The sequence below is a fragment of the Scheffersomyces xylosifermentans genome (genome assembly GCF_036884685.1).
Source record: "Scheffersomyces xylosifermentans strain CBS 12540 chromosome Unknown RJT20scaffold_1, whole genome shotgun sequence".
NCBI lineage: Eukaryota > Fungi > Ascomycota > Pichiomycetes > Serinales > Debaryomycetaceae > Scheffersomyces > Scheffersomyces xylosifermentans.
This window is the reverse complement of record NW_027042939.1, coordinates 1,605,333-1,619,063: the sequence shown is the minus strand read 5'-3', so window position 1 is coordinate 1,619,063 and position 13,731 is coordinate 1,605,333. Positions and strand designations below refer to the sequence as shown.

The window sequence follows — 13,731 nt, the reverse complement described above, 5'->3', positions numbered from 1 at the left end:
ATTATTATTATTTGCTTTTTGCCTATGTATTTTTTGATATATATGTTCTATTGTATATTAAGACGCAAATAAGAGAATATCCATCCATACTAGCGTAGTTATTGAAACTGAGATGCATATCGAGAAACATTCTATTCTATATGGTTCTAATCCTCCTTTTTGGTTACCCCTATTAATCCCTTTTTAGATCTTTTCTCAGCCACTCGAGCTTTGATTGCGTTGAAGAAACTGATGATTTTCATCATGAAGAGACTCAACACCATCACCGTAATTGTTGTGACCAATTTTTCGTACTTGACCCACAACTCATTGTTGAATAAATGTATTTCATCACGCTGCTTATTTCTTAAGTAGCGTTCATTAGTATGTCTGTAGTCGATCCAATGCGGTTCAACCTTGTGAAACTGATCATTTCTTTCCACTTCTGCTGCCCTTGCTGGGTCATTTACAATGTCATTGAAGATCTCAAAATTGTTCGGGTTCTCTTCAATCACAAAATTGGGCACAGGTTCAGTGAACGATGGTGTGTCACCTGTTAGGATAATTGTGTAGTGTGGAGAAGGCAACTTCCTTAAGATTTTTCTGATCAACTCATCATGTTCTCGAATGACTTCGTACCGCCCTTCCTCTGGAGATGGGAGGGGACTTAAATTTATACGTATAACACGCGTTCTGGTATCGTAATACGGAGTCACTTCTTCTTCTCTATCATCGTCAACGCTTATCACTTCAGCTTGACAATTTCTTATAACGTACTTCTCGAGAAATGGTAGATCTAGGGGTTCCTCCACAAATGGAAGTCCTATCACTGTAGAAGCAAGAGTAAGGTACTTTCTGAGAAAGCCCCAATTATCAGCATGCTTCACTGTCAAATCTTCGAGGGTCAATCCTGGTTGGTTGACGATGATGTACTCATCCGATGAGCATTTCGAAATGAGTTTTTTTATAAGGTTTGTCACAGATGTTGTGTTGTGTGGACTAATATTATCCAGTTTGATCTCCAGCCTAAGCCCAGCAACTAGTTTGTGAGAGGCTACCAACACCGGCACCGAGTTAAATGCGTAGACATGTGTCAAGAGCAAAGCAAGAAAAGTTATCACCTTGAGATGCATCTCTGTTATGCAATTAAGAAATAGAAGAAAGTATAAAAAGCATAGAAACAATAGAATATAATTACGTATTCTTCTATACCCAGAAGACTATAGATCTAGTCACATGGTATTAAATCACATGACTGAATACTTAGTCACATGATAATATAGCATGTGACTAAGTACTCCGTAGGCTTCTTCTTTGAAGCCGTATGCATTTTTGACGTATTTTCAAATACAATTCTATTTTTGAAAAAGATTTTGCATTTATGAAAGTGAATTCTTTTGGTAGGTAGAACCCGTTGAAGAAACTCTGTAGAAATGGCCGACACCGAAAGAGCTTTGAAATACGCACAGGACTTTGTTGACTTTGTCAATGTATCTCCAACCCCTTATCATGCTGTGAACACTGTGAAGACTCGCTTGTCTGAAGCAGGTTTCAAGGAACTCTCCGAGAGGTCCAACTGGGCAGGAAAATTAGAAAAGGGCGGTAAATACTACGTTACTAGAAATGGATCTTCGTTAATTGGTTTCACTGTTGGTAGTAAGTTCAAGCACGGGAACGGTATTGCCATTGTCGGTGCCCATACGGATTCACCATGCTTGAGAATAAAGCCCATCTCCAAGAAGACGTCTGAGGGATTCATCCAGGTTGGTGTCGAGCAATATGGTGGATTAATAGCACATTCGTGGTTTGACAGAGACTTGTCTATTGCTGGTAGAGTTTATGTGAGTGAGAATGAACAATACGTGCCAAAGTTGATCAAGATCGACAAACCCTTGTTGAGAATCCCAACGTTGGCGATCCACTTGAATAGAGAGGTCGCCACTAAGTTCGAGTTCAACAAAGAGACCAAGTTGGTACCAATAGCCGGTCAAGTTGCTATGGACAAGAATGAGCAGGCAGCAAAGAAGAAAGAAGATGAAACAAAGGCTCACTCTTGCGCCGATGACCCTGAATTGCAATTGACACCAGAAGAATTCGAATCTGTTCAAAATGTTATTTCAAGACACAACCAATCATTGATAGAATTAATTGCCAAAGAAGCTAAAGTGGAACCTAGCCAAATTGAGGACTTTGAGTTGGTTCTTTTTGACCATCAGAAGTCTACCCTCGGTGGACTTAATGATGAATTTATCTTCTCTCCTCGTTTAGATAACTTGACATCTTGTTTTACGGCAACAGTGGGTTTAATTGAGTCTACTGAATTCTTAGCTACTCAGACAGGTATTTCTTTGATTTCTTTGTTTGACCATGAAGAAATTGGGTCAGTGTCAGCTCAAGGAGCTGATTCAACTTTCTTGCCTGATATTATCCAAAGATTGACAAAAGTAAGCTTCGACGGTACATCAGCTGATTATTTCCACGAGACTATGGCCAGATCATTCTTGCTCTCATCAGACATGGCCCATGGTGTTCATCCTAACTACGGTGAAGTGTACGAAGCACAAAACAGACCACAAGTAAACTTGGGACCTGTCATCAAAATCAATGCAAACCAAAGATATGCCACCAACTCTCCTGGTATTGTATTATTAAAGAAGGTAGCTGATAAAGCAAAGGTTCCATTGCAATTGTTCGTTGTCAGAAACGATTCGCCATGTGGTTCTACTATTGGTCCAATTTTGTCAGCTAAATTGGGTATCAGAACACTTGATTTGGGTAACCCTCAGTTATCTATGCATTCGATCAGGGAAACGGGAGGTACTTACGATGTGGTAAAGTTATCTGACCTCTTTAAGTCATTTTTCGAGCATTATGTAGAATTAGATTCGAAGATCTTATGTGATCTTTAGAAGTTATGTACTAAGAAGATATCTAAATAGGTGGAAATACATTTTTAACTGAATAACCTATGACATTTCCAGCAGGGTAATACGAGCAGACTATATATGTTCCCCAGACTGGATTGCAGTACTTGTATGCACATCCTATATTATTGGTGGAATTCCAAATCATAGCAGTGAAATGATTGTAAGCTGATTCAGTTCCATATTGATAGGTATTCCCTTCGTTGTACCATGCCTCAATAGAACCTGCAGTAGAATACCCAATAGCCAAGTTTTCACCCAATTTTCCACCGGAATGGTTCAAAATACCTGAGCAGCTATATTGTAACGCAAAATTAGCAGCAAATTCAAACACACTAGAGTTCCAAGAAAGAAGTTGGGCTCCATGTAAATCACGTTTTTCATTGTGTAGCTGGAGCATTTGGGACGCAAATTTAGTATCGAGGTCAAATATCCCCTTGTAGCTATAAATTTCCTTATCCAAGCTGTTTTCAGGCTGTGTGTCTATGGAAGTAATGGTAACTACATCTGTAAATTGGGGAATTTCTGTGGCTGTCGAATGTTGTATCTCTATTGATATAACGGTAATTACATCCGTAACTTGAGGACTTTCTGATGCTGTAGGGAGCAGTTTCTCCAACGCCAGAACCACTATGCGAACCACTTCAACCTCAGTAACGGTTGCAGCAGCGCACTGGAGATTTACGCTCCATGATATAACAAGTATCAAGTATCCTATGTAAAATAGCATCATCGTCGTTGAAGTATGTGACGGTGACTATACAATACCATGAAAGTGAGATATACAAATTTATATCATATATAGTAATATATCATATATAATTTATAGTATATTTTGCAGTCACTGAAACCATTCTCTTGCAAATTATGTCATGTGACGCAAGTGGGTTGCAGAATTTTTCTTAATTTTCGCAGTCTAATTTCTCACTAAAAATTATAGTTACGCATTACCAGATGAAGGTAATTATATTCTTGGTGATATTGGATGAGAGTCTACAATGATGAAATTTACAAATGCATTAATAATGTATTAAATTACTCGGTGTGCTAAGTTATGTCATTAGTCGTAAAGTGGTACAAAAAATGGAATAGTATTCCATCGACTTACAAGAAGTTGTCTGCGAAGTTATATTTGAACTTGGCAAATCCTGTCAAGCTGTCAGCGTAGATGTCTTCTTCCTTCTCTTCCTGACTGGCGTAGTATCTGTCTGTGTCGAAATCCATGTCTTCGAGACGCACGAACCTGTCCTTACCTCTCTTGTATAACCAGTAAACGATGAAACAGAGAGGGAAAATAATTAATTCCAAGTACGATTGGAAGAAGTCGGAAACGGAGAAAGGAGAGAATGTAGACCAACCTTGAATCAAAATAATGAAACCACCGAAAATGACAACGAAGTATGGTCCGTAAGGATAAGACCAGTTCTTGAATAAAAGCTCGTCGGTTCTTCCTTGCTTGGCCAATCCTCTTCTGAAACGGATACTGATGACACCAATAAGCCACCATGAGATCAAGTTGGAAAGACCGACAATACTTTGAATCCAAGTCCATAAGGTACCAGCACCAATGAATGAGGAACCGAAACATAATCCACCACAGAGCCATGTGAAAATAACTGCAACATATGGGATCTTGTAACGGTTAAGTCTGGTGAAGATCTTTGGGAAGTATCCTTGGGAACCCAAGTTAAATGCTAATCTGGATCCAGCAAACAAAGCGTGGTTACCAGCGGAAACCAATGAAGTTAAGATGACTGCGTTCATGAATCCACCACCGGCTTTGGCACCAACCATTTGGAAGACGATGGTGAATGGGGAAGTAGCAACGGACTTGGTGGCCAAATTAGGGTAATCATATGGAACGTTCATACCAATGAAGAAGGCGGTGAACAAGTAGAAAATCAAGATACGCCAGAATGTAGCCTTGATAGTCTTTGGAATGACCTTATGAGGAGAAGCAGTTTCTCCGGCAGTAAGAGAGACAGACTCTAAACCACCCATAGCGAAAGCGGCCGAGACAAACAAAGAACTGAAACCCTTGATACCGTTGACAAATGGAGCATCACCGTAACTCCAGTACTTGAAACCAATGTACTCATGCAAGTTGTTGTGACCAGCATTGACGACAATACTGACAATGAAGAAAATGATGATTGTAACAACCTTAAGCAAGGCCATGTAGTATTCAGTCTCACCATAAATTCTGACATGAATCACGTTCAAGAACAATAAGAACACCCAGAAAATAAGTGAGATAACATACCAATGGAAGTCAGTCCAGTATCCCATAATTAACTGAAGGGCAGTAAGATCACCAGCAACGGAACATGCGTCGTTGAACCAGTAATTTAAAAGAATAGCAAAACCAAGGGAGTCACTTCCAAATCTTTTAGAGTAAGTGGTGAAAGAACCAGAAACAGGAAATTGCACGGACATCTCACCCAAACTAAGCATCATGAAAAACACAACCAAACCGATGATGGCATAACTCAAAAGAAGAGAAAGTGGACCACCATTAGCCAACGAACGACCAGTACCTAAAAAGAGACCACTACCAATAACACCAGCAATTGTGATCATATTAATGGTTCTTGCCTTTAAGGCACGGTTAAGGTCTTCGGTTACTACACCTTCTTTTGGACCCGAGGAGGAGGAAGTATCATCTTCCACATATCTCTCCAAATCATGGGAAACCAATGATTTCTCTTTATTAAGGTTTTCACCTGCTTCGTATGACATAGTTGTCTCGAGGTGTTCAAGGGAGTACTCTTCCAACAGCTTCTTCTACGTGCTGTTTAAATGGGGATTCACTACATTATATATGAACGGGTGCTAAAAACAGGACTGTACCTAAAAAATTTTCCAGATAAGTAATCGCCGTAGAAGGCAAGAAAAAAAAATATAGTTTCACTATTACTTGGATCCACAATTTTCCGTTTAGACTAGTTTGCTCTATGGAATATATTAACCTCATTAAATTGCCGCTAGCGCCATGGTTTCGCCATAAACTCTAAATTAACTTATCACGGGCATAACATAGACCCCTTTCGTCGAATGAGTGGGGAGGTCTCGGTATGTGGATTTGTGTCTGCGTGGAAATGTACCGCGATGCCTAGTGCATTCTCTGGCTTATATCTGGGGTCCGGAAAAACTTAAAGCTTAGTAACAGGGACTGGAAGCATAATGCGTAATATATTGACAAGAGGCATTTTCCACCAGTTCTGATGAAAAGTTCAATTAGTCAGTGGTGCTATGTCAGGAGGTGTGACAATTTGTAATATGTATGGAACAATTGATCGCTGTGTTCCGCCGTGTCAACCTCATCTCGTCTGTCGTACCTAGGCATACGTCTAGCATAGAAATTTCCAAACAGAAATTCATTCGCCTCTAGGTAATTACACCTTCTCACGTGACCGCGGTTACCATTCCCAAACCAGTATGGAATTACGATATCGGCCGTCAATCGGCGCGCACTGTCTCAAGCTATGTCATTGACGACATAGAAAGCTTCAGGAGATGTAACTTCAGATTTTGCAGTATCACATTGGCATAGTTCCAGTCATATTTTTTACGCGGTGACTATCTAACTACACTTTTCATAATAACAATGAGCTATGCTCATCACAAGGGTACCTGGTACAGATACGTAGAAATTTCAATAGCACTGTTGGGGATAATTGTGGAGTCCTATATAATGGAAAACACCAATTAAGACATGGTGCACATTGCCTATCATTGCCTGAAAGGGTTTCTAAGTTGTCACCACATGATGATATCTAATTATCGGGGGAGTACAGTCATATCGTCCAATTAATGTTTCACATGGAATAGATTAGCGATGTGGCAACCTGAAATAGAAAGATGAGCAAGATTTACTTCCAATTATCATGGTAACTACATCTTGTGCTAATAAGCTAATCGAAAGGGTCTTCGGATTAACAAAAATAAATGCGCAAGCCCGGAATCGAACCGGGGGCCCAACGATGGCAACGTTGGATTTTACCACTAAACCACTTGCGCAAATTCCTGAATATGTAGGAATCGTCACTGGGGCGATTTTATGTTTATTATATGCAGGATATCAAAGCGGCGGCATGGATGTTTTATATAAAGAGGAATATACTGTTTTGTATGATGGCATTAACACTTCACATACATTAGGAGTGAGCCCGTCATATATATTTTGTCTAGGATTTCTTAGATATCTTATGGTTCACTGAGTTTGGGACTTCGAAGATTGCAGTAAGAAATTTCATACTTTTTTTTTGATTCAAGCACAATAATTAAAGCTACACTTTACAATATTAACACAATTTGGTTGCGAAAATGATTAAAAACTAGCGATGTCTTAAATTATCCAAATATAATACATTTTATTAGTTATATACATTATTAATTTCTTATTATAATACAACCTGAATTTCAAAATCTTCTTCTAATTCAGTGTCTCCGACCTTGTCATCCAAGTTCATGTCCTCATCATCAAATACTAGTCTCACTTTAGTCATGTCCACAGTATTCTCGTCTATTTCTTTAACCTTCATGTAATGAGTCAATAATTTGCGAAGAACGGTCTCGGGTGATACTTGTACTTCTATTCTCTTGTTGTCCCTGCCCTTTAATCCAATTACAAAGAAGTTGTCATTGTCATTATTGTCCTCTTCAGCCATATTTTCTAAATCAATAACGGTTATTTCGTCGCCGCTTGATTCAGCCAATGATTGTTCTCTTTCAAATTTCTCCAAACTTTCTACCACATCACTCACCTCACTACTCTGTAGATATGGTTTACTAATTCGAAATTCTTCGTACATCGACAAGAAATTTGGCAAATGTGACTTCGGAATCAAGATACACGTTAAATACGTAGGATCCATTTTGTCAACTTCATTGGCCAAAATATCGAAAGCAGAAGGAGGTTGAATTCGTAAAGTACTTGGTTTAAAGAAGGGCTTAAGCTCCATCTTTCCTTCTACCCATATTAAGGATGTATTCTCCGTTTTGTACTCGTTCAAATAAACGGGTTCCAACTTCCCCATAAATTGGTTCCGGAAAAACTCAACCACAGACTTGTGAATCTTTTCAAATTTCTTAGAGCCTTTCAAGCCAAAATCCATGGAGACGCCAGTTGCATAACTGGGAGGAACTTCAAGTTTTGTATGTACCTTTATAATGTATCTCCGCTTCTTTTCGTTTTCATCGCTGAAGTTGTATTGATCGTCTGGCTGAGTGCTTGGAGTGAATGAGGTTTTCGATTTCAAGAAGTTGAGCTCAAAGTCATCATCATCATCGTCTGAAAGTAGCTGGTCATCCAACTTTAGCTTATTATTAATATCTCGACTCACGCTTTCTTGAAGCTGGTTCACATTATCCACTCGTCTAGAGGATTCAGTGGCCTTGACCCTTGCAGTTTTCTTCGTGGACTCTATAGTTTCTGTAATTTCCACATATTCGTGAATTTCCTTTGTAGTCAGAGACTCTTCACGTTGATCCACCGTACGAGCTGAAACCTGTCGTATAGCCGTTTCGCTTGCAATTGGATCTGATCCTTGTGACTTGCTTTTCTTATGTTTCGACTTTTTATTCTTTTTTTTATCCAAACGTCCACTGCTCAACGAGAAGAAATCATCTTCGATAATAGCTCGCTTCTTCTTAGTACTACTACTTGCAGCGGTTGGCTCATTGGGAGAGCTGGCGGCGACTGCAAAGTCCTTGGCTATATCACTAGAAAGGTCTTCGGCGGTTCTGAAAGAGTCGTCGTCGCCACTATGTAGCTTTTCTATATCCTTTTCTTCCATTTCTTATCAACTTTTCAGAATAACATCACAAGTCTATTTAACATTAAAGCACATCAATCATTAAATTCTTATAAGCGTCAATAATCGCGATCCACATTTGGCATTTGGTGCGAAATGATTGATAAGTTGCAGTGTGGATGTTTCCTTGATAATGTAAACAAAATGGTAGCCTTCCATAGTTAAGAGATGTGCATAGTTAAGAGATATTCATAGTTAAGAGAATTGAGATTTGGTCTTTGCTTTATGATAAATTGAAGTATTATAAATTGAAGTATTATAAATTTGGACGAATTAACTTTTATATAACACTACGTCATAATGGCACCAGCTTCGACAAGAAAGTCGAATTCTCCAGCAGTGGCGCTGCTGGCCAAAACGCTGAGGGACCTATCGTTTAAACCAAGATTTCGCCATAACTATGGAGACGATGAAGAGTACTACAAATTCGTAGATAATTACAAGGAAGCCTGGCAGAAAAAGCTCTATTATGTGGATGAAAGCGTGCTACGAGAGCAAGCAGAGAAGAAGAAACTAAACTGTCGTGAATTTCCTTCGATAAATATTAAAGACTTAAACATAGATGATCCAGTAACTGAGGAGATAGATGAGAAGCTGATACAACAGGACTTTCTCTCTCAATTGACGGTGGATGTCACCCGAGGTTCGTCGGAAACATCTCTAGACTTGAATATACACGAAACAAGAGACTTGGAAGAATTGACGACGCGTAAAGGATTGCTCCTTAATGCTGGAGGTCATATCACTTCTGCCAAGTGGTTGCATTCTCCATTAAATGCAGAAGCTAAAAGTCACTATTTGGCAGTTGCAGTGATACACAACCCCCACGGATTGGCCAACTCCGTTAATAGCAGGGAATTGAGTATCTTCCATAAGAAGGAAGGACAAAATGAAATACATTCAGCCATCCAAGTGTGGAAATACACATTAGATACAAACAAACTTGAATTGGAAAAATTCTACACGACTACAGAATTGGGTGGTACTACAAACTTAAGTTGGCTTCCTATAAATGTTGAGGGTGATAAGTCAGTACTTGGGGTCTTGGTGGGCACCTTCACTGACGGAAAATTGCATTTATTCAAAGTGCTGACACAAGGAGTTAAATATGTGAATGTGACGAAGCCTTCCTTAACTTATTCACTTTCAAATCATAGTAGCAAGTCAGGAGATGAAACTCCTAACATAATAACGTATGATTTCATAGGCTCTGATAAGATATTGGCAGGATTGACAGATGGCTGCCTTGCAGAATACATCCTTCCATACTATCTGGATGAAAGCGATATCATCGACCACAACATACCGTCGTACATTCAAAGAGTAGCAGATGGTCCATTGACATCGATATTGGTAGCAGAACCGGAGCCAAAACGTTACGTCATACTTGTGAACTCGACAGCAACGCAAACATTAGCATATGAATATGATAATTACTTGCAAGGCAGAATTACATCGTTCTCTGTCAAGTCACTAAGTCGCCCGACTTACAACCATTCGTTGAAAATGTTCATTTCGACATCAGCATGGGATAGTATCTCCTTTAACTTTATAAGAAATCCGCATGAAGGAGCGAATTCTCTTTTAAAGTTCGACAATTTTGTATCGACAACACAGCTGTCTGAAATTTTAGGACATCCTCTTAATCTAACAGGAACTTCAGATGGCGACGTAGTTATTGTGAATTATTCAAGGAAGTTCTTGAACGGAGCAAAGACAACCAATAAGACTTTAAAGCCATTGAAGCTTTGGAAATTAAAATATATTGAGGGTATATTGAAGTTGTCAGCAGATTATGAAGTTGTGCCTACTGAAGGGACATCAAATCTTCAGATCAGTCCTCCAGAAGTTGTAATATCAACGTTAGCATGGAATGAAAACATCAGTGGAAGTTCTACATATGTGGCTGGTTGTATCGCTGGTCTTTTGATGTTGGAAAGATTGGATCCACACGCATGAAAGTGTATTATTATGTATGAATATCTATATATCAGTGAGGAGGATTAATAGAATTACAAGAGAATTAATATTTGGGTATTTTGGGGTCAATATCCTCGCTCCATTTGTTCAAACCTCCAATAATATCCTTTACACTACTGTAGTTGAACTCTTCTATCATTTTTTTTGCAGCCAACTGGGAGTCATTACCGTAGCGACAAACGACAAATACTTCATCACTTGTCTTGTCGAAACCATTCGGTAAGTAAGATTCAATGGAGTCCAATTTCTTGAAATCAGGATCCCATTGTATGTTAATGGAGTTGGGTAACTTAGTGATTTGAAACTGTTCCTTGGCCCGAACGTCGATCAATAGTGGAGTTTTACCTTCCTCTACGATTTTGTGGTATTGCTGTACTGTAATTCTATCTTTTGCACCCAAGACATTTGGATTTACATTGCCGCAGAAAGCGGCATAGTCAATCTCATGATTAACAATCAGTTCTTTGGAAATCAGAGGAGTAGTTCCACATACGGAACAGTTGGACTGTCTATTCCGCATTTTAAAAACTCGAAACTGTTGTTGGGGATAGCCTGAGTACATAGAAAGGAATGGTTTAAAATTTTCCTTGGTGTAATATCCTGTCAATACTTTGATAGTCTCTACTGCCATGGATATACCAACTAATCCAATTGCTGGCCCGATAACACCACCATCAGAGCAAGTTGTGACAGAATCAGCGGAAGGAGGTTTTGGGTAAAAACATCTGTAGCAAGGTCCTATATTTTGAAAATTAAGTAGCGATAACTGTCCATCCGATTTTAATCCAGACCCACTTACAATTGTCTTACCACATAGCACTGCCACGTCATTAATTAAGTATCTTACTGCTGGTGTATCTGTACAATCAAGTACCAAGTCATATTGTTTGATGATATCGAATGCATTATCATTGGAAAGCCTTATTGGATAAGTCATCACCTCAACATGGGGGTTGAGCTTCGCGATATAGCTCTTGGCGGAGTCACATTTATACATTCCCACTGATTCCGTTGTGTGAAGTACCTGCCTATGAAGATTACTCACATCCACCGTATCGTCATCTACGATTCCGATTTTTCCTATACCAGCAGCAGACAAGTAGAGAAGAGCAGGACAGCCCAAACCTCCAGCGCCGACGACCAAAATACTAGAGTTTTTTAACTTGATTTGGGACGGTAGCGACCCAAAAACAGGGACTATCATCTGTCTTCCATACCGTTTGTACTCATCTAATGAGAAGTGCTCATCGATATGGGGATATTTTGCATCATAAGCTTCTTCAGATGAACGATGGTTGACATCTGTTTGTTGAATGCTATTTTTGAGTCTTTGGTTCTCGATTTCGAGTTCCTTTATTCGCTCAAGGAGCTTCTCCTCTGAAAGTTTAGTCATACTAGAGAGAGCAACCCGTCACTCTCATAAACAAGAGAAGAGAAAGATAAAACTTATGTAAAGACTCAAGCGTACTAAGAAGATCTGTATACTTAGTAGTATGTGCAGTCGCATACATTTATTTATAGTGGATAGTAGAGGATGTGATGATAAACATGAAGATAGTGAACGATAGGGGGAGTTGAGAGTTAGATGACGTAAATATTGGTTCTATAAGAGTAGTATTTGGATGATATTGGGTAAAATATTTGACCAGACTTTGGCATATAGGAATGTTCTCCAGAGTGAAGTATCATCATATAGTCTTTATTCATATAGTCTTTGTTAGTTGTAATTTTTCACTCTCTGTTTACAAGTGCTCTACAATGTTATGCTGTAAGTCCGTTCTACGGTGATAGATAATGGCAATTTATATTAGCGCAAAATATCGTATTAAGTCTGTATTTTAGCATGTATGATGCCGAAGCAAAGGACGAGAAAGTTCGTGGGCTGTACAAGGTTTAAACAATCTTTTGCTTGACAAAGAAACTCTTCAAATGACGCAACTGGTACACACATGTTCCAATCAAAACAATCAATTGGATGATGGTCCACTTGACAACCTTGGAGTTGGTGGATTCGGACTGGTCTCTGAAGAGAGCTTCTCTTTGTCTCATGTGTTCTTGTTCAAAGTGGATTTCTTCCAACTTGGCGTTCAACTTCTGGACCTTACCAGTCAAAGCGTCGACTTGTCTGGTGGACTTGGAGTCGACGTAGTCGTGAGCGTCACCACTGGCAACGTCAAAGAAGACACGGTGGGCCTTTCCAATGGTTCCATCTGTGTATACTGGCTTCAAGCAGAACTTGTGTTCACCGGATTCGATAGAAGTGAAGGTGAATTCACCCAGAGGCGACGACTTTTGGGTCACCACTCTCTCATCGTTGTCGAAGGTTTCGTCAACGGTTATTTCGACTCTCAAGTTAGGGTTTTCGATGTATGTCCCGTGCTCGTTCTTCTCGAGGGCGGTGATTCTGCCCACAACCAAGGTGTTTTCGGGCAAGTCTTCGAAGAAGCATCTGACGTCTCCGGTTCTCAAGTAGAAGTGCAACGCGGTGGAGAACTGCACCAACATTAAGAGCACGGCGACGGCCTTTCCTATAGATCCATTCAACATCATTGCAAAGTAAATGCTACCCGATTACTGTCTATATAGTATCCGATACTAAAACAACAATAACAAGGGAGAAGAACTACATAATCTCTTTTCAGTAGTGTTGATTTTGGTTGGATTTTTTCGGGTCGTTGATTTGTTCTTAACGCGTGTCAGTTTTTGTGAGCGTTTATTTATGGAGAGTGAGGGTGGATATAGCGAGGGTGAAATATTGTGAGGGTGGATATGGTGAGAGTGAAATATTGTGAGTTGGAATTAGGGTAAAAATACAGAGAATGGTATCTTGTGAGGATGGAATTAGAGAGAAGAATGTGAGTTAGGTGAAGTTATGGAAGTCATGAAAGTATGGAAGTTACGGAAGTTATGGAGAGTAAATGTGAGGGAAGTATAAACTACCGAGACACACTTATTTGTGAGAGATTGTAATTGTGAGAAAAATAGTGAGGAAAATAGCGGGAAAAAATACTGAGAAATAGCAAGATAAAAAT

General features: G+C 39.4%; 8 protein-coding genes and 1 non-coding gene across 9 annotated transcripts; 2 read left to right on the top strand and 7 right to left on the bottom strand. All coding sequences in view use genetic code 12, as the record gives it.

Moving 5' to 3' along the window:
• Window positions 1-40: 40 nt before the first annotated feature.
• On the bottom strand, window positions 41-1,209 carry BIG1 (Big1p). Its single transcript, XM_064916192.1, has one exon. The coding sequence runs from the start codon at window positions 1,110-1,112 to the stop codon at window positions 147-149; it is 966 nt and encodes a 321-aa protein (XP_064777162.1). The 5' UTR covers window positions 1,113-1,209; the 3' UTR covers window positions 41-146.
• An 89-nt stretch (window positions 1,210-1,298) lies between these two features.
• On the top strand, window positions 1,299-3,056 carry RJT20DRAFT_124275 (aspartyl aminopeptidase). The gene has a single exon (XM_064916191.1). It carries the CDS (start codon window positions 1,413-1,415, stop codon window positions 2,886-2,888), a length of 1,476 nt encoding a protein of 491 aa, XP_064777161.1. The 5' UTR covers window positions 1,299-1,412; the 3' UTR covers window positions 2,889-3,056.
• Window positions 2,911-3,636, bottom strand: RJT20DRAFT_147097 (uncharacterized protein; the record flags this gene model as incomplete). The annotated part of the gene is made up of 1 exon (XM_064918905.1): window positions 2,911-3,636. The coding sequence occupies one exon, from the start codon at window positions 3,634-3,636 to the stop codon at window positions 2,911-2,913; it is 726 nt and encodes a 241-aa protein (XP_064777160.1).
• A 371-nt stretch (window positions 3,637-4,007) lies between these two features.
• On the bottom strand, window positions 4,008-5,483 carry ALP1 (Alp1p; the record flags this gene model as incomplete). The annotated part of the gene is made up of 1 exon (XM_064918677.1): window positions 4,008-5,483. The coding sequence occupies one exon, from the start codon at window positions 5,481-5,483 to the stop codon at window positions 4,008-4,010; it is 1,476 nt and encodes a 491-aa protein (XP_064777159.1).
• A 1,369-nt stretch (window positions 5,484-6,852) lies between these two features.
• Window positions 6,853-6,923, bottom strand: RJT20DRAFT_t4. The gene has a single exon. It is a non-coding gene; the product is annotated as a tRNA-Gly (tRNA).
• A 359-nt stretch (window positions 6,924-7,282) lies between these two features.
• RJT20DRAFT_124273 (uncharacterized protein) lies at window positions 7,283-8,736 on the bottom strand. The gene has a single exon (XM_064916190.1). It carries the CDS (start codon window positions 8,699-8,701, stop codon window positions 7,307-7,309), a length of 1,395 nt encoding a protein of 464 aa, XP_064777158.1. The 5' UTR covers window positions 8,702-8,736; the 3' UTR covers window positions 7,283-7,306.
• Window positions 8,737-8,922: 186 nt separating this feature from the next.
• RJT20DRAFT_12027 (transcription factor TFIIIC subunit) lies at window positions 8,923-10,710 on the top strand. The gene has a single exon (XM_064915911.1). It carries the CDS (start codon window positions 9,020-9,022, stop codon window positions 10,676-10,678), a length of 1,659 nt encoding a protein of 552 aa, XP_064777157.1. The 5' UTR covers window positions 8,923-9,019; the 3' UTR covers window positions 10,679-10,710.
• UBA4 (Uba4p) lies at window positions 10,711-12,342 on the bottom strand. Its single transcript, XM_064915912.1, has one exon. It carries the CDS (start codon window positions 12,090-12,092, stop codon window positions 10,743-10,745), a length of 1,350 nt encoding a protein of 449 aa, XP_064777156.1. The 5' UTR covers window positions 12,093-12,342; the 3' UTR covers window positions 10,711-10,742.
• Window positions 12,343-12,475: 133 nt separating this feature from the next.
• ERP5 (Erp5p) lies at window positions 12,476-13,319 on the bottom strand. Its single transcript, XM_064916189.1, has one exon. It carries the CDS (start codon window positions 13,247-13,249, stop codon window positions 12,593-12,595), a length of 657 nt encoding a protein of 218 aa, XP_064777155.1. The 5' UTR covers window positions 13,250-13,319; the 3' UTR covers window positions 12,476-12,592.
• Between the last annotated feature and the right edge of the window lie 412 nt (window positions 13,320-13,731).